Below are 22047 nucleotides of genomic sequence, written 5' to 3'. Positions count from 1 at the left end.
ACGTCTGCGGCCGAGAGTGCAAATAAAAATGGAAATAAGTCGGAAATTTGTATTAAAGTCCGGGATATTACATAAATATACTGATACACACCGATACTGTAGCTTAGATATGCTGTACTGCAGCTTAAACTGTATATATTGTAGCATATATTGACCTAATACTTGGATGATATAAGGTATAATAAGTGTCAGCTTCTTGTCACAAACAAGTCTTGTCATGTGTGAAATATTGATCCCAGTAAGGATCAGATACATAAACCAGGAATGCTCATAAAACTGCCAACTGCTGTTAAAGCCATCGCTGCTCAATAGCTAAGCTGGACAACCGTGCATGGACATTAAGAGCGTGTGTGTGTGTGTGTATGAGGACATATACATTGACGGCCCCTTGTAACTCACAAGAGTTGATTTTTATACTGTCCGTAAGCGGAATAATGCTATCTTGTTTTATTCAGCTTATAAATCACGGCTGAACGCTCAGCCCTTTAATAGGCGGCGGCTGAGGGGGTAAACACGGCAAAGAACAAAAGCCAGAACAGCGGCTGTCGCTCCATGTGAAGGAAGAAAAAAAGAAAAGAAGTCCTCATAAGTATTCATATCACTCTCAGTAGAGCAACAAGACCGCCTAATGTGGCTCTTTGATATCACGGTTTCAATTGTGCTGTGCGAACACATTTCTAATGGCAGCTCGTGTATGGCTGCTCTCTCGCTGATGTGAAGAAGTTAGATGATCACAGCTGGAGGATGATACCATATGGCATGTTTGGGAGTAAAAATACAAGTCATGATCCCTTCTTTGTCTGACAGTTTTGTCAAGAAAGGGCACCCAATGGCCCAAACATCTCGACGACACGTTCGCCTGCTGGGTATGAATTAAATGTTTCAGGCTGCCAAGACCATGTGGTATCGGTCAAAATGATCACTGCTTTCATTTTTGCTAAATTATGAGTAAGAAAGCGACCACGAGTGACTTGTTTGTCAGGTTTAATGTGCGACATGGAAAATTCTGAACTATTTGGATATGAGCTGACACAACGCTCTCAACTCAGGGCCCATTTACTCACTCCTTCTGGAGCTTTCGACCGGATCGCATGGTCCTCATCAGCAGATTGAGTTTGCTCAGTCGTTACAAAGTGAAAAAAATGTGTAGTTTGCAGTTACGTGACAACTGATACAACTCAATCTACTGATGACACTGTGTGATATGGCCGGTTGTTGTTTCCAGGGGCAAGAATTAACCTTCAGTAGTTTTGTTGTTTGGGATATACTGTACTGTACTTTCTGTAGTAAGGTAATACAAAATGCATATATGCTGGCATATATACTAATATATTGTATGAAATCCCTCCGTTTTACTCCGACCTGCAGGGCTGAACCCAGCAGATGTGGCCTCGGTAATGAGCACTAAAATAAAACCATCAAATCTGATGAGGAAGCAGGAGAGAACAGAGCTTTCGCGGCGACCCGCTCACTAACTCGTGTATGGACACTGGGTAGACTTGAGGCAGGGTGTTTTTATTTTCATGTTCTACAGCATAACATTGTGTACAAAATGGAGTTAATATGATCAGAGGACACATGGGAGAAACAGCACTGCATGGGAATAGAGCACCTCCATTTCTCCCCCGCCCAGGCCGCAGCACCAGAATGTACAGTATGCAAAGTGAGACCTGGGCTCAGAAGCCCCTCAGTGCGCAGGCCATCTTTGGGCCACTGGCAGTGAATGGGACCAGGATGTTGTCAGTGCAGGTCAGTCCACGAACAAATCCCAGAGTTCCTCACTGACCTACGAGGAGATGAACAGGTTTGAGATATATGGCAGCAAATATCCTGCTGAGGTCATTTGGATGTACCCTAAAAAAGGGGTTGAGATTAGCTGATTTTGGCCAAATCTCATTACAAGCCATCTGATCCACACAACGCTGACCTAGAATCAGCATCAAGAGAGAACTTCTTTTAAAATTAGCTGCCTGGAGATGCTGCCACTTAAAATATCCAGTCTTGCCAGAACCTCTGAATGGTCTGAACTACTGTCGGGACTTGTTCCTGGACCGAACCCTGACAGATTCCGATTGGCTGCCAGGTTTTTGCGCACGCCGATGGAGGAGACGGTCTGAACACAGACATGAAGCACCACAATGATGGAGAAAGGGCAATGGGAAGTGCATGAAGTTAAAAAATAAAATAAAAAACATCACCCACATCCAGCCACTGAGGTGTGGAGCAACAAAAACATCCTTGAACCCCCAAAGCGCTTTGCCTCGCAGTGGCCTCGACCTGCACGCACACCCTGACAGGGGAACGCCACAGGCCATTTGGTAAAAGTGTGCGACTCCTTGGGAGGAGCGAGAGTACTGCTTGGGGGGCGGGGGAGCCGAGCACCGCGCTTCAGCGGCAGCCCACGCACTTTGCCGGGGGCTCCTTCACGCTCACACACAGGAGCGTGTGACCGCGCACATGGGCGCAAACACGCCGAGATGTCAATCAAACTAATTGAAAGTGGGCCGGGAGAGGAGAATTGGAAATAAGATAAAGGTTTTAATCAACTGTGGTTTTTTACCGCTTAGCAGCAGCAGCGGCAGGGAGCGTGACGTGAGGGAGCTCCAGGCGGGAGCGTGTGGGTCACACTCACTGAAAAGAGCATAACAAGCTTGGCTTGCAGTGAGGATTAGTCCTGGGCTCCCTCCTACACTTACAATAGCCACAAAGAAAATCCTTCAGCAGAACATGAAAACAAAATTCATAAACAGTATATATATATTCATATATGTGGAAAACAAAAACAACTAAATCAACGTCTTTTGTCTTTTGCTCTGAATCTAAAATTCCAACATGTTTTTTCTTTACGTATATATAGATTTGTCTTTTCTTAAACAATAATACGTTCACATAATACAATGGCAAATTGTTTTTGAGATAATCTAAATATTTCTCACTGAAACATCAATGTAATGACATGGAAGAAGCACAATGATTTTTTTTTTTAAAGAGTGACTTTAAGGCTATCCCTATATTCAAAACAACAGTCGCCCGACAGGTTGAACGGTACATTATTTCCTCACGCGATGTCAGACTTGAACCTGTCTCGCTCACGAGGCGGCAGATGTGGTGACCGAGCTAACTGGTCATAAACATGGAGCCTAGAGAAGATACAAGAGCTACATATATACATGAACAGACAGGAAAAAAGAAAAGAAGACAAAATAGGAACAGCTGACCAAACATAACAGAGCTACGACGTTCAGGTGCAGAAGTACTGTGTATGAAATGGTGGCGGATGCGAGTTTATTAGCTGGTGTTGGTTCTGAATAATTCTGCTGCAAAACGGTCCTGTGTGTGCGTGCGTGTCTGTGTGTCTGTGTGTGTGTGTGACAGAAATGCAATAAAGATTTTAGCGTGCACTCAAACACATTTCATATAATGCAGAAAATAAATGCAGAAGCAGAATCACAATGTGCCTGTTGGTGGAAATATTCGTCTCAACTTGAAAACGGGGAGTTCCCATCAATCCGAGCACATAAATGTGGTGTAATAAAAAGGAGAGCGCAGCCCCAGGTGACAAAAGAGTTGGTCGATTTATCACTACAAAGTGAACATCTGTTAACTATTTGGCCTTGTGATTTTGCTTCCGGCCTTTGAGCCAACAAGTAGGCTGGAATTCAAATGAACACATTCAGACGACAAATCAGATAACCGCAATCTTTACCTCTTTTTTTTTTTTTACCTCGTAACAAGTTCACATGCCCATCGTAAGGACTCTTATGAGAGAAAGGTTTGCTTGCGTGCTGCAAAAGTGAATGAAGTGTGCCGTGCATGTTAAACAACAAAAGGAGTGACCCAATCAAGTGCTTATAACTTATTCCACCTTTCTCCAAACTCTCAGAGCAAATTCAAAAAAGGGGACGTAGCCACATCTGGGTGGTCAAATATTTGCTTTTTTTTTTTTTTTTGCTTCAACTTCCTTTTATAATCAGTGAAGTTGGAAATGAAGAAGGCTTGTGGAACATGGAAACATTTCCAACTCTCTAGAAGTAACCACAAAAGCACCAAGCACTCCGTTACACACACACACACACGGTGCAAGTGCCTCACTTTTGGTTTCCAGCCCTCCTCCTTCGGTTAACAGGTCATCAAGATGCGCCTCTGTGGTGTACGTAAACACAAAGATATTTTGTTCCCTTTGGGAAGGTGTGAAAGTTTAGGAGGAGGGCAATCTGCCGCTCTTATGTTGTGAAAGATGGTCCTCTTTTTACGGCCTTGCACGCTGCCGACTTCAAGCTTCCAGTGCTGTCAGGAAGGTCTTTTAAACACACTTTCTTTAGCAGGTGGTAAACAGTCTTGGTTTTAAAAAATAAAAATAAAAACAGAGAGAGAGAGAGAGAGAGAGAACTACATCAACAGTAAACATGGCACCTTGACAAAAACCAAAAACATAAAGAATAAGATAAAGTAGTTTTTGGTTGCAAAGTTGTCATGTGTAATGAAAGAGAGAGAGAAGCTATTGAGATAGTGCTGTATACAGTAAAACCCCGAAATCTGCTGCTGGTTTTTGCTTTCTTTAGAATCACATCCCTGATAAATCAAAGAAAATGAATCAACTGGATAAAAAAGTGACGTAGAAAACAGTTCCTGTCTTCTGCTTTGACTGTGTGTCTGTCTGTGTGTGTGTGTGAATGCTGTTTTTATCACTGGCATGGTCCATCTGCTTTCCCTGACTGTGAATTGTATCTTTTTTTGCATTGATCATTCACCTTGTGTTTCTCTACTCCTCCCTTTCTTTCTACGTGCCGACCAAGCCCTCCCGGCTCTGCCGTACATTCCCACGGGGCTGTCAGGAGTGAAGAGTGGGTGAGGAACCGGGAGAGGCTGTGATGTCGGTGATAAAAGATCACCTCAAAAAAGTCCAGAAATAAAACGAGAGATGAACAAGTTGAAGGAAGAACAAAAACGGCGAGCTTTACCTCCGTGCTTCTCTTAATGTTCTTCAAAAACTTCAGCAAAGGGGCCCATTCCTCTTTTGGATAAAAAAGTTTTTCTTTCAACAAAACACACAAAAAAGCTTTTGGCCTTTGTTCTGGACCCCTTCTTTGACAAGACTTTCCATTTAAAAACCAGAGCTTTACAAAACATAGAAAGATGCAACACGGAACCAAACATAAAAAACAGGAGAAATCTGTGGATCTATTTTCTCTTTACACTGTTTAGCTGCACTGGGGTTTCCCAAACCTGGGAACAACGGGAATGGCGAGGCAGTACTGGGAATCCTGGACGGCGATGGAAAAGGTGACTCCGCTGTCCTTTGGTTCCTTCCACAGCTGGAATGGTTTCCGTGGAGCTGAGGGGGGAGCGACGACAGGGGCGGAGCCGGAGCTTGATGGACAGTTGCGACTTTGAGCTGAAGAAAACCAAATGCATGCAAAATGAAGCCCCTCCCCCCGTTCTCTGGCAAAAGGCAGCAGTGCCTGTTGGCGTGGCGCGCTGCGACGTTGGCGGGGAAACGCTCAGTCGGTGAATCTCTGGCAGGCCTTTTTCCAGCGGCAGGCGGTGCACCACATGTCGCGGTTCTCCATCCCGTACACCTTACGGCACTTCTTCCCTTCACCGCGCACCTTCCGACTGCAGGAAGAGATGGAGGACAACACATAACGTGATTACTTGTGTCCTAATGTGGTAAATATGAGACACAACATGAACACAATCTAAAACAGCTTGGTTCCTTATTGAAGTGGATTAAGCAAATCAGAGGCTGAACTAAGCCGACTAATCACAATATCTTTTTAATTAAGAGTCATTGAGCTGATTTGTGAGAGTCAATATTTCATTTTTCATTTTCACTCTTTGAGGTTTAATTCAAGTAGGAAATCACATTAGATGCATTTCTTGCTGATGTCTAATCTGTGCTTTCAGTTTGTTGGGTCTTTACTTGAAGCTGAAAAGTAAATGTCAGGTAAGACTCAGCGAGCGGTGAGGATCCAGTACCTTAGGGCGGCGGTGGCTCTAGGAGGGGACGAGAGGACAGCGATGGTCTGGGAACGCTGTTCACCGAAGCCCTGGCTTTTGCTGGGGGACACCTGAAGAGGGCACACATGTTTGTGGTTATAAGAACCAAGATGGGACCACGGATGCTTGGTGCTTTCGTGTGCATTAAAGTTTCCTCACCGTGTTCCCAGTGAAAGTGACGGGCGGCGACTGCCAGGAGATGCTAAAGCTGGAGTTGTTGGTGGGAGTGAAGCTGGTGGAGGCTGAGCCGGCCGAGTTGCTGCTGCTGGACGGGATGGACACTGGAGCCGTGGCCTGAGGGCAGGGTCAAAGGTCAAAATGGTAGCAGTTTCTTCCCAAATGGAATGTATGTGGAGCATTTTTATGGCTTCCTCAAAGCACTTCTCACTCAGAAAGCTCTGACTCTCAGTCACCTTGTGCCTTTTAATGTGTTTTTCATTGCTACTTTAGTTTGCCTTTGTTTGAAATTGTACGCTTGGATTTTCACTTCTTTCTTTCCATAAAAACACTTTTTGGTTTTCTATTATTGGTAAAGGCTGAAAACAAAACCTGGAGCTGAGTAAATGTATTTATTGTATTTCATTATGTCTCTGGAATATTTTTCGAGAGCAGTCTTTCGATAGCCTCCACATCCACATCTTCTATTTGACACCAATAACTTATGCTGCTAGTAAAATGTATCTCTACACATGTAGCTGTCACATTAATGGCAGACTCACAGATTAATATGAACGTTTAGTTAAAATTCATAGATTGTGTCATTATTCCACTCACAATCATTTGTTCAGACCTGCTGCCGTGTGTTGATACATCACAACTGCTAGCACAGCTGCTAACGGGAATGAGGGACCTCAAGTCGCTGTGACATCACTAGTTTTGTTTTGTAAACACTGTGACACATAATCAGGATAATGATGTGTAGGTGAGAGAATAAATGTGAATTGTGTGTGTGTGTGTGGGTGTGTGTGTGTGTGTGTGGCCTGATAAGTGTATTGTGGTGTGTATATTGATTCGGAGAGTGCATCGATTCTTTTATCTTCATGTTGAGTATGGTTGTGTGTGTTGTACATTGATCTTAATCTGGCCTGTGAGAGTGTGTGTGTGTTTACCTGGTAGGCGTGGTCCGTGTGGATGAGGTAGAGCGCGCTGGGCGCAGAGCGGCTGAGCGGGGTGGTGCCGCCAGCGTGCGGCTCCTTGGTGTCGGAGGACTGCGGAGGTCTGTGGGAGTCCGGCAGCTGGCTCAGAGAGGGGAGAGGAGAGGGGGGAGGAGGAGGGGGAGAGAGGACGGACGGGGACACGGGGGACAGGCTGCTCAGCCCGTCGGCCACGGAGTCTGTGTTGAGCTTGATCTCCGTGTAGTAGAAGTCCTCCTCGCCGTCGCTGCAGTCCGAGTCACAGTTCCGTCTGAAAACAGATGAAAACAAATGGAGGGTGATAATAAAAAAAATTTCCTTCTGAATGCTGATTACATGACTGGTGTATAAAAAAAAAAAAGAAGTATCAATGCAATCACACACGACCCCTGCCCCCCCCCCAAATTTAATGTCATTGCTCCAGCCTACTAAGCACAGTGATATGCGGTTAATCAGTGTGGAGCAGAGTGGCCACAGTTTAATTGAATGTCAGTATGAATGTGTGATATCATTGTTCTCCACCGTGCTCGTTTTCCTTTCACCTGTCACCTCCCCACCCGCGCCCAGAGCAGTTACCGTGGCGATAATCCATCAGCTGTTAATCTGCTGTTTTGACAACAAAGCTGGTTGGAGGGGTCACAGAGAAAGCGACAAAGAGGCTTTAGCTAAGGTATGCAGTGCACCCTACCCCAGGTGGATGGTGCGGATGTGTCTCTGGATGCCGGCAGCGGTACTCAGCACCTTGCCACAGTTCTTCCACAGGCACTTGAACATCACCTTCATGGAGTTCTGTAAGAAACACAAAGTACAGCAGCTACTGTCAGAAACGCAGGTGGTTTCATGTTTGAAGAGATGCACCAGGACTAAAACTCAGGCCTGGACTTTGGTCCAGACCAGCCCACATCCTGGCCCATGATCAGCTTTTTTTTTCCTGGAATACAACTGGCAGTGTTTCCCACACTTAGACTTCACTTGGCCGGGCCACCCACGAACACAACGTCCACCAATTTTAGCATTTCTTATTTAATCTCTGTCATCTGTCCAAGAGAACGCCATCCACAATCGATTAACTAGTGGACAATCCCCGCTCATTCTACCCCTCCCTCTACCGACAATCTCTCTCTCACACACACACACACACACACACACACACACACACACACACACACACACACACACACACACACACACACACACACACACACACACGCTGTGCAGAGAAACACAGAGAGACACGTTCTCTGGTATACGTCCCTCCTGTAAACACACTGACTGGGCTGCTCCTGTTTAATGCAGGCCTACTTATGCTGCTGTTTTGTAAAAGATTGTGAGTGCACCTGGTTGGTTGCTGCTGGGGGCCTGACTTTCCACACGTGTACTGGAATGAATGGATCAAATTCTGATAGCGAAACAAGTCATTTCAAGGAATAGCCTTTAAGGGCCTGTGTCCATCAGGTGACAAAAGAACGAGCACTAGCCTGGCCAAAAAAGGATCCAGTCGGACACCAAAAACTAGACACTGACACTGCTAGCTTGTGCATCTCAGCCATGAGCAGATATCTCCAACACTCAGTGAATAACATCAAAACAATGGATATGGATAAACAGGACCACAGATAAGAGGAAAAAAAGTCAGTTTAATACTTTTATTTTTATTTAGGATTTTAGTGTGGCAGCATTATTGAACTCAAGACACAAAATAAAAACTGGATGAGGAGGCACCAGAAGGTAGGCAACGACATCTATGGTTATTGTAGTCCATTTTATCCTTTGTTATCCTCTCACTGTGCCAACGTCTAGTTAATGAAACAAAAACCGCTGTAGATTTACGTCCTCAATTTGTTGGGAACTCCAGGAGTGCAACTGCATTGTGGAGCATCCATTTGATGTGCACCAACTGGCGCCCACAGCACGCAGCAGATGTGTCATGCAGACTGAAGGAGGTGGTGAGGTGCAGCAGCCAGGATGCGATGCCCTCAGCAACTGCTGATTTTTGAGGGAGTCGAGACACAGCATCACCGGGAAACTGGACAGTGACACATCCTGGGGAGTTGCCGCACTATCGATCCATGAGGCCTTTTAATGTCAAAAACTTGATTTTTGGTACACCTCTTTGTTGGTGTATCTTACCTTATTTTTTAATGTGTATTTTTCTGGAATGTTTGCTTTTTATTTTGAAAGTAAAAAATTGACGATAAATGGGGGAGTGAGAGCAAGGCCAGATGACATTGAACAAAGCTTAGAATTCTGCATTTCTAAAGTGGTTATTCTACAACTGCTCCAATGTGGATCGTTTTTTTTGTGTTGTATTGCCAACGCTGCCATATTTCATTTCAGTAAATAAGTGAATATTGACTGCATTCAGATGACAAACCAAACAGCGTCACCCCGAATGCTCCTTGACGTTTGTTACAGTTTGAACGGACTCACTGCTTTACTGCACCAGCTTTCTGTGGAGCTTTTCTGAACACTCATTTATCTCAGAGCTGAATGAAGCTGAATAACAGGAAATTTGTCTCTGGTTGTGAGCTTGTATCTTTTATCCGTCTACTGTAATTACACCGCTGGCCTCCTAGTGAGACTGTACGTTATTTTTCATGGAGAGAAAAGCCACGTGAGCTTTCTCCTTGCCCTCCTGTTTCCCTGCTCGGAGCCATTATAAATGCTTTTATGAGCCTGTCTATCAAACAATTGTTTAGGGGGCTGATTTAATTTTGACAATATATTTTTTTAATTTCCCTCCTCCTTTCAGACATGCATGCATACACAATCATCTGTCCCACTTGCATTTTGTCTTTGGGTAACAAAAGCTTCTGTGTGTTAGTGTGTGTGAGTGTGTTATTCCCTTTAAAGGCAGCATTTCACAGTTAATTAAATGGCAAGCTCCAAACTGTATTGTCTTGCCAAGAGAGAAGCAAGAGCACAAGAGGAGGGTGTAGATAATTTCTTGTGAAACATCAGCATTGCACATATAGTGAGTGTGAGTGTGTGTGTGTGTGTGTGTGTGTCTGGTTTTATCTCCGTCCACGCTCCATTCTCACATTCTTCTTCCTGTGATTCCTGTTAGTCCCCGCTGTAATTCTTCATCCATAACCTCTTTGCCACTTCTAAATGTCTCTCTCTTTCTTTCCGTGCCCTTTTTTGCGATAAGTCCCCAATTAATACAGCCGATGTGGAGCTCACCCAAGAGTCTTTATCGATTTTTAGAGGAGACATGAAGCCGATCTTTACTTTTGCCATAGCCGATATTAAAATCATTTCTGCTGTTGCAGAGTAGCTGCATGTGAAGGCTGAGAAGTAATTATGAAGGGCAAATGTCTGGGAAGGATACACACAGGAGAAAGGCAGGAGAAGAAGTGGGGAAGAAAGAAAGACAGAGAGTGAAAGAAGGGACAGATGGACGATACTGACAGTGAATGACAAACCAGTGAGTACAAGCACTGATGAGGGGAGAGAGATAAAGAGAGGGAGAGCAAAGCAATACACATCTGAAAAAATAATGAGTGACGCTGAGCTGCGGATGTGATGAGCTGTCAGGAGTGTGTAGAAATGAGACCAGCCCAAACGATGAGTGGGAAAGAAACTGTGTATGTGTGTGTGTGTATGTTGTACGCATGAACATCCAGGCAGCAAAGACAAAAGCTACCGGCGGAGCAAAGAGCTGCGTGTCCTTTCCTGTCGCATTTTCATCCCTGCCAATCAGTCAGTCAGAGTCTACACTACATCCGTAACCTCGGTGGTGAATATCAGAGTGCGTGGAATCAAGCAGCTCGTGTGCGTCTGACAGCACATCACAGACAAGCGCCTGACCCTCTTCTTATCAAGAGATCTGCCTGTTATCAGGAGAACTGCTGCCGTTCCCTTTTAAACCCCTTTAATATGCGACTCTGTGACAGACCCACACTGAAATAATAGACAAGTCTTACAGTACTGCCGTGGCTGTTTCTAAACCCTCTAGGGTGCACAAGGTCACGATCACAGAACAATTTTTATTTTGTAGAAAGCGAGGCTTGAGGAGGTGACTGGCTCATTTTAATGCAACTTGCAGCTGTAGAGAAAATAATTCTTTGAAGGTTTCTCATTCTTACAGCTATTTAGAGCTTGTCCACACAAACATAGCTTAATCTGAAAATGCAACTCTCTCAGCTTTGGCCTTACCTCTACACACTGAAACATTACACGCACCGCATTTTTCACTCCCCAGAACAAATCCTTCAAACATACTGTGTAGCAGATCAATTTGAAAACACCAGCCTTGTGTTTTATGGAAAAACAGAACTTCTGGATACGTAAGCTTGTTGTCATGATGCTGAGGAGCAACAACTTTCTGTTGCCGGTAACATTCTCTGTGATCACTCAATTTATATGTTTTTAATAGAAACTCAACAGTGGTGTTGTAATTATCTCGTATCTACAAAATATGGTTAAATAAATATTTTGGGACATCTCAGTGATCCGTGGATAGATTGAATCTGTGTCTTTGCTTGTTTGGTGGCTTTTTGGATGGGATTGTTATGCGTTATGTGTTGGTTGTTCTGTGACAAATAAAAAAAAAACCTGAGTGGTTTGATTGACGTCTCAGTGCTGCAGCGCAGGAATTACTGATTAGCTGGTTAATGGGCCGCATTTAAAAACACAATGAAATCACTATTTTGGGCTAATTCAACTGTCTGACGACAGAGACAGACAACATGTAAATGAGAACAACTAAGTTGAGGTCAGATATCAAAGAGACTACAAGTGATGCTAGTATATTTTATTGTTTGTTTTATTTGTTTACTGTTTATATACATTTTAGTATATTTCAGCTGCTGTCAGTACATTTCACTGGTATATTTTATTGTTTATTGTTTAGTATATTTTCATTTCTAGTATATTTTTAATTGCATTCACAAATATTTTTATTGCATGTTGGTTTATTTTATTCTAGTATCTTAATTTTATTTTAGAATCTTTCTGATCTTTCTTATTATCTTGTTTCTAACATGGGGTTGTAATGCAAATTTCATTGACATGTCATGCTCAATGACAATAAAGAAATCTTGAATCTTGAATCGCAGAGTTTTAGTGGAGCAAGTGGATGTGTGTGTGTTCCACTCCTCAACAGATGTTGACTGTCGATATGCTTAAAATCTTCTATCACTGGAAAAGGTCATTTTATTTCACTGCATCGGTATCACACTATAGCAACTGTTGTGTAAATTCAATTAAAAATGGTTTAAAATAGCCATACCGTACCATACTCCATCATACTTGGCCCTACTTGTGGACTACAGTATTCACCTTGCGCTTGCGAGGGATGGGCTCATCAAAAAGCAGGCTGCTGCCATCCTGCTCGTCCAGGCTGGGGTCTTCGGGCCCTGCTGGGCCGGGTCCCACGCCGCCCAGACTGGGCACACGGAAGGGCTTGAAGCTGTCGGCTGAGAGCGGCGGAGAAGGTGTAGAAGGGTTGGACTGGTCGCTGGGCGCAGACCAGCTCCAGTAGCCGCCTGAAGAACTGTTGCTAGATGGGGTGAAGGGGCCAGCGGAGCCGTTGTCCTTCCACGAACCACTCAGACCATCTACAAGATGGAGGTGAACAGAGACAGGGAGGATCAGGGGTGAAAGGGAGGGTGACAGTAAATCTAACAATAAATCCAACTTCTTCAGTCATATGTGATGATGATACAAACAACAAAATGTGTGGGTGTTCCTCTGTCAATGAAGGGAGATCAAGACATTCAATTAAGTTCAGACAGCTTTATTTGCACTTCACAAAAACAAGCCTCCCAGCACCACTTTTGACTGTGACACGAGGAAATAAAGGTTAGTTTCTTGTTCTGTGTTTCCGCTGAGACACTTCCAAGGTCTTGTTTTTTTCCTTTTTAGATCAAAGAAACGTTTCTTTTGAATATCAGCTCCAAACGGCATTTCACTTTGTGAAGGTTGAGGCTGGGGAAAACTTTGAGTGTGTAGATGAGTGTGTATGAGAAAGTTTCTGTGTGTGTGTGTGTGTGTGTGTGTGTGTGTGTGTGTATGAGAGAGAGACCTAGTTTGTTTGGTTTCGTGAAGCTGTTTCTTGGTGGGGTGTCTCTGCTCTCAATCTTGCTTCTTTCTTTACATCTCGCAGAAGAGAGGAAGTGGCTCACCGACAAAAGAAAGCTGCTCTGATATGCATTTGGTTTTGTGGTGCAGAAAAGCAATTTTAAAGCCTGAATGAAGTGCTGATAATATCAAGACAAGAAAACACCTTTCAGTGAGAGTTAGAGCTAATTCCACGACGTACGGAAGAATACGGGAAATAAATGTCATCCATGGCACTCGGCTTGACCACAAGTGTGCACTATGCGTGACTACCTACTGTGTGTACTGATGTAAATGCACATTGTATGGTCTCCAACATGTGTACATGGGAGTGACATCTGTATGACTTCATTACGATGAAACTGCACGGCCAGTATTTAAAATCCACTTTGTGCACGTGTGCGTGATGTATGTGATGTACATTTAACATCTGACCGCCTGTGTGTGTGTGACTGCGATAAACGCCTGCGTGGTGGTTGGAGGGTTGGCTGCACGTCTGCTCGGTTGAGCGGGTAGTAGGTCGGTTGCGCTGACGACCCGAGTGGTTGCACGTGATTGCAGTTATGGGGGATGCTTTGGATTTCCGCCACTGTAACGAGTGGCAGAGATCCAGACTCACTGTGCTCTTCTGTGGATTTGCAGAAGTCATTGATGAGAGAATCCTAAAGCACAGCAGGTGGCGGCAATTTATCAAACAAAGCTTCCACATGCATTCACAAGATAACAGCTGCGAGGGAATGAAAAGTCGGTGTATAGCAGAACATATCAGGCTTAGGCTGCTCATTTTTCAAGCTGTGAAGTTTACAGAATATTGTATTTGTTGAAAGGAAGGCTGTGATACTCACCATTGACTTTGACAGGTGGACTCCTGACCAGCGGGCTGGTGGAGAGAGTTGTCAGCACCATGGCAGCCGTCACCTTGTCCATGTCCACTTCTTCCTCCGACCGTCTGTGGGAACGGAAGAAGAGGAGAATTTTAATGAGCATCTTCTGCTCCCGATATATCAAATCTCACACCGAGAAAGACTCAAACACAAATTTCAACAGGCCACAGTGCTCATGCTATACCCACATACACCAGTGTCCAAAGTCAGGCATGAAGTGCATGTAGTTCAAGAACACAGCAAGTGATTCCCCTCAGCCACATGCTTTTAGACAAAAATCAGGCCTTCGGATCTTAAACTCACTCAGCTTTGCGTTCTGCTGCAATGTCTGCAGCATAAGCTGCAAATTACATGCAAGTTTAAGGGCTTTTTATTTTTGGTCCACTGTGGGCGACTGATGCAATCACACAGACAACATTGGAAAAATCAACAAATGACAGCTGAAATGCTACTATACAAAATAAAAACAAATGCAAGCTAAACTAGACTGATGTGGGTCTTGTACTGAATCCCTAAAGCCTCCATTATCAACATAAGCTAGCACGCACCAGCCAATCCATATGACCTAACTACACACAACACACGTATTTGTCTTTTCTAATTGGTGCACAGCAAACTTTCACTAGCAGACAAGTGTCTTAATCCTTCTGCATGTATTCCTCAGAGAGAGCCAATCCCAGTGATCAAAGAAATGTCAATAGCTTTATTACTGACAGTATACCTATGGTACATGCTCATTATTAACGTAACAAGCAGTGTGTGTCTATACGTGTGTGTGTGTGTTGCTCCTGAGTGAGCAACCCTTTGATGTGTGTGTGTGGAAACCAAATGATCAAAGTCAATTCTATCGCAATGATGAAATCTCCTGTTGCCTTGGAAAAACATGACATCAGCCATCACCAAGTTCTCACAGTGGCTCAAAATAAATGGTAGGTTACACTGCATCTTAACTGCCGTGTTGCCAGCAAGGCAACAAACTGCTGAAATAAATAACCCATCTTTTGCTTTGCTAATACCTGTAAAACAGCAAATTCCCACTTAACAGTGAGGATGGAGGACTGTACAAGTTATGTAAAATCTGTGACATGATGCAACATTTGTTCTCCTCCATCCAAAATCTGCATTTCTCATGAGCTGTATGACTCCATCTCGTGAACAGCAATAAAAAAAAAAGAGATGGAACAAGGAATATAAGAGAATTTGGATTTCCTAGTAAACTGAATAAACATCTGTACAGTCCCTTGGCTCACTGAGATTAAAGATGTGGGACTTAATCGATCTAGAAACTCCACAACTGTGTGTTCCCAGTCCTTAGTCAGTGACATTTCAGCTTAAACATGTTTTCATTAAAAAAAAAAAAAAACAGGAAAATAAACACAATGCCAAGAACCACAGGGTCTGTCACAAGAGTGATTTGGCACACACACTCTGTGTTACGACAGAAAAACAAGCCATGACAACATGCAAACACATACATAAGTCTAAAAGCAATGAGGATCTAATTAAATTAAAACCGAGCTCCACAGTCATGTTGCAGTTCACTGTAAAGCTCATTGGGAGATGATAAAGGTAGCAGGCATTTCATGACTCACACCGCCTCTATAAACAGGGGCAGCAATTTACACCCCAAGAGATCACAAACCAAAGAATACTGTACAACCAAGGCCAACAATGGTGAGGTTTAAGAACAACAGTGTTAAACTTGTTGAGTGGCCCAGTGGAAGCCCAGACGTGACTCCCAATGTTTATTTTTAGAATGGCTTTAAGGCACAGATGCTCCCCATCCAAGCCGACCGAGCTTAAGCAAATCTAGAAAAAAGAAAGTCCCAAAATCCAGATGTGCAAAACTAACACAGATGTGTTTGAGATGACCTAGAGGGCTCAAAATTGCCAAAATCACGCAAACTGAATGTGGTTGAAATGAGATACTGTATTTCTACCTCCTAAAGGACTATAAGGGCACATTTTCACATTAAATTATCAAAAACTTTGCTGAAGCATTTATTATGGATTATGACTTGTCATTTGAATCTAACCGTGCCTATATGCTGATCCCAAGAGAAAAAGCTTTTCCACTCTGGGAAACAAAGGCTATAAAGAATAAAGCACTGGGCAGCAGAGCAGCTCTTACTGTTCTGCCAGCTCTATTGAGAACAATTTTTGATTGGATTTTTTTTTGTTTTACCACAGTGCTCCTTGGCACAAGTTGACACTTCTCCTAAATGTTTTATATACATAGTTTTGACTACCCCCACCCCTAAAATCACCATTTTTTTCCAGTGCAAATGTTCATAGTTTGCACTGTAATGAGTAATTGGCAGAGCTGCAGAGGTCCTGTTTGTGGGCATACGATGAGACAATAGACCTTCATGGATGCCTGATCTCCAACACAAAGGTGTGTTTATGTTTCTGCGCAGCTCCACGCAAACTTGAAATGGTGTAGTAGTGGGTTAGGCGAGTGGTGAGGCCTTAGTTTTGGCTGCTGGCGCCTACTGAAGGCTGACGGCCTGTTTTGGCCACTACATGTTAAAGAAGCAAACTGAACGAGAGGGGAGTTCTTCTCCAAATGAGAACAGACTGTTGGAGGATTTCTGAATTATTTTTAGGTCGTATCAGTTTCAGTGTCACAGTCAGAGCACACAGCAATTGCATCAGTAAAATTATATAAGCTGTATTTTATATAATAGAGCTTTTCTATTCATTCTCTTTACACACTGTACTTCCGCACAATTATATATGAAGATTAGGCTAGATACTATACTATTTGTAGATTCGAGTGGTGGCTGCGTAGGACTGTTTCAGACTTGTGTAATCCAATTTCCAATAACTCCAGAGCATTAGAAAGTCCAAAAGACATAATTAATTGAAAAAAGATGGATCAAAATCTTCTGCTTCAGTCCATATTTGTTGGAGTTTAACCTTTCAAAACCAAGATTTTTGTTGCAGTAAAAAAGCTGTTTCCTCTCATGGGGAGAGGAACGGGAGGCATGCATCTGCATTAAGAGGCTGATCCAGCAGCAGTCTAACAGTAATTACATTTATAAAACCACAAGAACAACAATCTATTTCGGATTAAACACTGTTAGAGTAAATTATTTGAGTCGATTCGTTAGGAAAAAACAAGCAAACAACAAGGAGATCATATTATGTATCTGCATTCGCTCGGTGCTCAATCAAGACGTCACCACTTTCACAATAGAAATATGTCACAGAAATCGCCAGTTTGGAAACATTTTCTATTATGCCTTGATGAGATTAGCCTGCTGCCTACATGTACTTATGTTGACGAAACAGATGAGTCGTACTGATTAAATCTGAAGAATCAATTTTTTGTTTGAGTATTTTTTGTTTTTATTTTTTGTGGGGCTATGACGTCATGAAATATCATGACAGATATTCAAAGCTTCCTTCCAAAACTTCAATCAAAGCTTAAAATGTAGAAAAATGATATTCGGTACAGCCCTAAAAACAGCAAAACATTCATATAAGACAATATTTACTGAATTGACTGTACACGGACTGAAAAATAACGGAAGGATTTAATGACAGGTTCTTAAAAGTTAGTGTCTGTTATGGGTCATTTCTTTGTGAATAAATTACAGTTTCAACATTAATGTGAGAGCTATCAAAAGTGCATTTACTTCACCGGCAAAATGGAGAGATTGGGTTACCCTGTGAGAAGAGAGGAGAAGATAGCATTTGCTAACAAAGAGAGAGCCTCTGCCTCCATTAGCTGATGTCTTATTTATCACCCTTTCCACTGTTGAATATGATGTCATTACAGCCTCCACATAAATCAAGAAATGAAGCCACGCACACAACTGACACTTTTACCCATAACCCCCAACCCACGTCGCCATAAAACCACTTCCTGGTCACCTTGGGAGGCCATCATGTGACTGTAGATATTATCTCCATGGCAACAGTGACAGACAATAATTACTGGGTGCTTTTGTCTATCTTGAAATATGAAAGAGTAAATCTCAGAAAAACACATTAGGGGGACTAATAATTAAGACATGATGTATGAGAGGGAGCGAAAGAGAGAGCGGGAAGGGGAATTTCCCAAATCGCATTTGCCATTAGAGGTCTTATCAAACTAAGTTTTCGTCCAAGTGCTTATTATTGCTATAATTAGCGCACAGTGAGAGCGTGTGTGTGTGTGTGTGTGTGTGTGTGTGTGTGTGCGTGTGTGTGTGTTAGAAAAAGTCATGTTAAAACTTAGGATACATGCGACACAAGACACATGGAGCGGTGGTTAACAAATTGGTAAGTGAATTCTGATAAATGACTTTCATATGTTGGTGTGTGTCACTGTGCGTGCCAGTGTGTGTGTGTGTGTTTTAATATTCCTACTTTGCTAAATTGCAATAAACCATCCTCCAATATCTGATCCCTGAGGCTTCCTGAGAGGAACAACATCACGTCCGGACGCACAGCGAGAAAGTTAAGAGCTTGTTTACTAATGCAGATTACATGGAGCAGATCCATGTACAGTTATCTTGCTGCTGGCTATTCATAAATGGAAAATGAGTTTATCTTCAGGGGACAAACAAACTGCAGAGGCTTCTCGTGTTGTTAATACCTTTAAAGACTCCCAAGGTCCTTTAAATGACCTGGAAAAAGGACATTGACTCTTCAAATGATATATATTCTACTGTATGAATTATCTGTATCCTATTTACACGTAACATCAGCTAAGGACTGAGAGTTTTTTCTCTTAAAAATGCAAATGTATCACTATCAACTAGACAACACTCTCATTATGAGATCATTTCCCAGGCACACACAGTGCTACACATAATTTTAAAGGTGGTTATAATGGACCCAGCTCAATATCTAAATGCTCTTATCAGCATTATTAACATAAGCTTTTAATTATAAACCGTAAGACAAATACACGTGGTGAAACAACTAATTAGTAGTTTCACTGTCGATTAATGTGCCTATTACTTTGTCGATTCATTGATGAGCTGTTTTGGTCTATAAGATGCCAGAAAATATTGAAGGATGCCAAACATCATTACCCAGAGCCCAAGGTGACATCTTCAAATGAAGTGTGTCATTTCACCTACGGTCCACAACACACAGAGTCTGTTCAGTACAACATGAGACAAAGAAAAATCAGCAAATACTCACATTCGAGAAGCTGAACCCAGAGTATGTTTGTGAAAGGCTTCTGTCAGTGTACTAACTGATTAATCAACTGATGGTGTCAGCTCTAAAGAAACTATTTGAGGAGAGAATACGCTTCCCAAGTATTTAAACTGCATTTACATTATAGAGTTAATGAGCCTGATGTGTTTCAGGCCACTGCCTAACCATGGTGTGACTACCATTCTCTTTATTTTTCTGTCTTAAGACATTAATTCCTGATGTAAACAGGGCTGGCGAAGTGTTCTGCGTGAAGAAATGAAACCGGTCTTTACATCTAGTTGCCTCGACCCAGCGTGACTTCCAGGTAGATTTGAAACACAGTGCAAGCTTAGTCTGGTGGGCAAGGCAGAGGAGGTGCCGAGCAAGTAAAGCAAAGTTGTGAAAACTGAAAAAATTGCGAACACATGTTGAAGACATAAAATTACACACTAAAGGAGTTAAAATTAGAATCATAGCTGAGTTGGGATTCCTTCCTGTGAGCGTATGGAGATACAAGTAAAACAACAGCTCCCTCTTCAGGGGTTCTGACGAGTTTGGTGAGAGATATGGCTGTGTGCCGATCTGCCAATGCGCTCTGTGTGTGTGTGTGTGTGTGTGTGTGTGTGTGTGTGTGTGTGTGTGTGTGTGTGTGTGCGCTAAAACTTGGACAGATGTGCCAACTCCTTTTTTAAGTAGCACAAGTGTACTCAACAAAACAAAGGGCCTGCCTGGGAACAAATAAGACAAGAGGGAGGCAGGGTGAAGGTGTAGGTGTGAGGCCAAGTCTCCATCATTGTGGGGGACAGGCAGTGTCCAGTTTCAAACAAAACACTGGGCAGGGACAGAGACAATAACAGGGGTTCGAGTTACTGTGACCATCTTAGTTTGACAGGTAGATGTGGTCCAGTGAAAACGTGGGCCTGGTTTTTGGACAAAGGGCATGAAAGTGCCAAAGACAGACAATATAAACTCTTTCTTTTCAGAACAGCACTGCTATTTTACCTGGATGGTGAATGATAAAACACTCCTGCTTACACCTGTAACCATCCCAGCATAAGCCAGAACAGCCTATGGAGCAGTTGGGAGTCAAGTGCCTTGCTAAAGGATATTTCAACAGTGATTAAGACGTGACAAGAAGGCAATTCATTCCCTTAAAATACCCAGAAATTCAAGACTTTAAGTCACATTACTTCCACTGCAACCTGAGATGCTTGAAAACAACATTTTTCACTACTTCTGGAACAGCATTTGGCTGCAGACACACACCTCACCATCCCTCCACTTTAAACTAATGAGGGAAAACTTCTGTCCAGAGTCAACAAAATTATCGCAGGTCACATTCTTGACAAGCTCAGATACGACACAGTTGATGTCTCACATGCAGCCACAGTGCAATACACTGCTTAACATTTGCAACAAACTCCCTCTCCAAATTTATTCAGACTAAATGGGCCAAGGACAATCTTCATTCACACACACACACACACACACACACACACACACACACACACACACACACAAATACACAAACCCCTTGTAGCTTTAGCTCGTATGTTACCCAAAAACTATCAATCAGTTGTAATGAGGGCAGCTGAAAGGTGTGGTGGTTTAGAGGAATTCCCCTGAAACAAAGGCCAGCGCTGCCAAGCACACCCCTCACTCCTACACTCTGCTGCCTGTGCGCCGTCCTCTCCCTCCTCTTCCTCCCTTCAGCTCTGCTGGACTCACTTTAAACTCTCTCTGCCTCTCGCTCACTTTCCCTCCCACACTTTGAGCTTCTTTTGTTGACTTTGTCGACTGTTGTTGCTGCCAGTCACACTGTGAGCAAAGTAAGTGAGCAAAAAAGACAGCAACAAGGACTGTGTATGTGTGTGTGTGTGTGCGCGTTGGGGTGGGTCTGTGTCTTTGATGCTGAGCAGTGCAGGGAGGTCTTCTCGTTTATTACAGCCACTGGACTATAACGCCTATTTCCTCCTCAATAAGCTCATATAAATCAGAAAGCTCCTCCACTGCCATGTGCTTATCTGATCTCTTCACACACACATGCACATGTGCACGCGCGCGCGCACGCACGCACACACACGCACGCACGCACGCACGCACGCACACACACACACACACACAACATCAAAACCACAAAAGGAATCTGCATATGACATGGGGCTAACATGCATGAAGGGCACAGCTTTTGATTGGCAGATGTTTGTGAAGGGACACACACAGGAATTTTCTTTGACATGCTTGTGTGCATCATTCAGGCTCTTAAAGATGTTACAGATAACAGTCCTTTGTTGGAAAACACGCATCCCAAAAACAGCATTTCAATAAAACCTGAGAAAATACACAAAGGGGCTTATTATAGTATTGTGCTGCTTTTTCAATTTCCTGTGAAGAGGTGTGTATGTGTGAGGCCTACATGACACACATGAGGGTATATGTGAGGTTTAGACAGGTGCTGCCGGCAGCTGCAGGCTGACATTTGCCTTACTGTAAAGCCGAGCACATGGGCTACAAGAGGGATCCATTTTTATGGACAGAACAGAAAGTTTTACTGCAGATCTTGGTTAACATTGTCACTGCGAGTATGTTAGCATGCTGACGTTAGCATTTACCTTAAAGGGCATCATGGTACAGGGCTAATACACCTGCTAGCATGGCTGTAGCCTCTTGTTTTAAATCACTGTATGCATTTATCTATTTTTTATAGATTTTTTATAAGATCATATTCTTTGCCTTAAATCAGGGAATAATATTAGAAATTAGAATGTTAGAAATAATAATAATGTTTTCTACAATTGGCATACGATTTAATAATGCAATTTTTTATTGTA

General features: G+C 43.0%; 1 protein-coding gene across 2 annotated transcripts in view; it reads right to left on the bottom strand.

Moving 5' to 3' along the window:
* Positions 1–3893: 3893 nt before the first annotated feature.
* Positions 3894–22047, bottom strand: part of znf704 (zinc finger protein 704) — a 46577-nt gene continuing 28423 nt past the window's right edge. For both annotated transcript variants that reach the window (XM_041955056.1, XM_041955057.1), the window contains exons 3-9: positions 14042–14145; positions 12417–12694; positions 7822–7922; positions 7110–7404; positions 6160–6294; positions 5980–6071; positions 3894–5616 (exon numbers count right to left, since the gene is read on the bottom strand). In XM_041955056.1, the coding sequence (XP_041810990.1) occupies positions 5502–5616; positions 5980–6071; positions 6160–6294; positions 7110–7404; positions 7822–7922; positions 12417–12694; positions 14042–14145 (1120 nt within the window). In that variant the 3' untranslated portion in view covers positions 3894–5501. The remainder of the gene's footprint in view (positions 5617–5979; positions 6072–6159; positions 6295–7109; positions 7405–7821; positions 7923–12416; positions 12695–14041; positions 14146–22047) is intronic.

Source organism: Chelmon rostratus, chromosome 16, assembly GCF_017976325.1.
Source record: "Chelmon rostratus isolate fCheRos1 chromosome 16, fCheRos1.pri, whole genome shotgun sequence".
Classification (NCBI taxonomy): domain Eukaryota; kingdom Metazoa; phylum Chordata; class Actinopteri; order Chaetodontiformes; family Chaetodontidae; genus Chelmon; species Chelmon rostratus.
The sequence above is the reverse complement of the archived record's forward strand: the minus strand, read 5'-3'. Positions and strand labels throughout refer to the sequence as shown.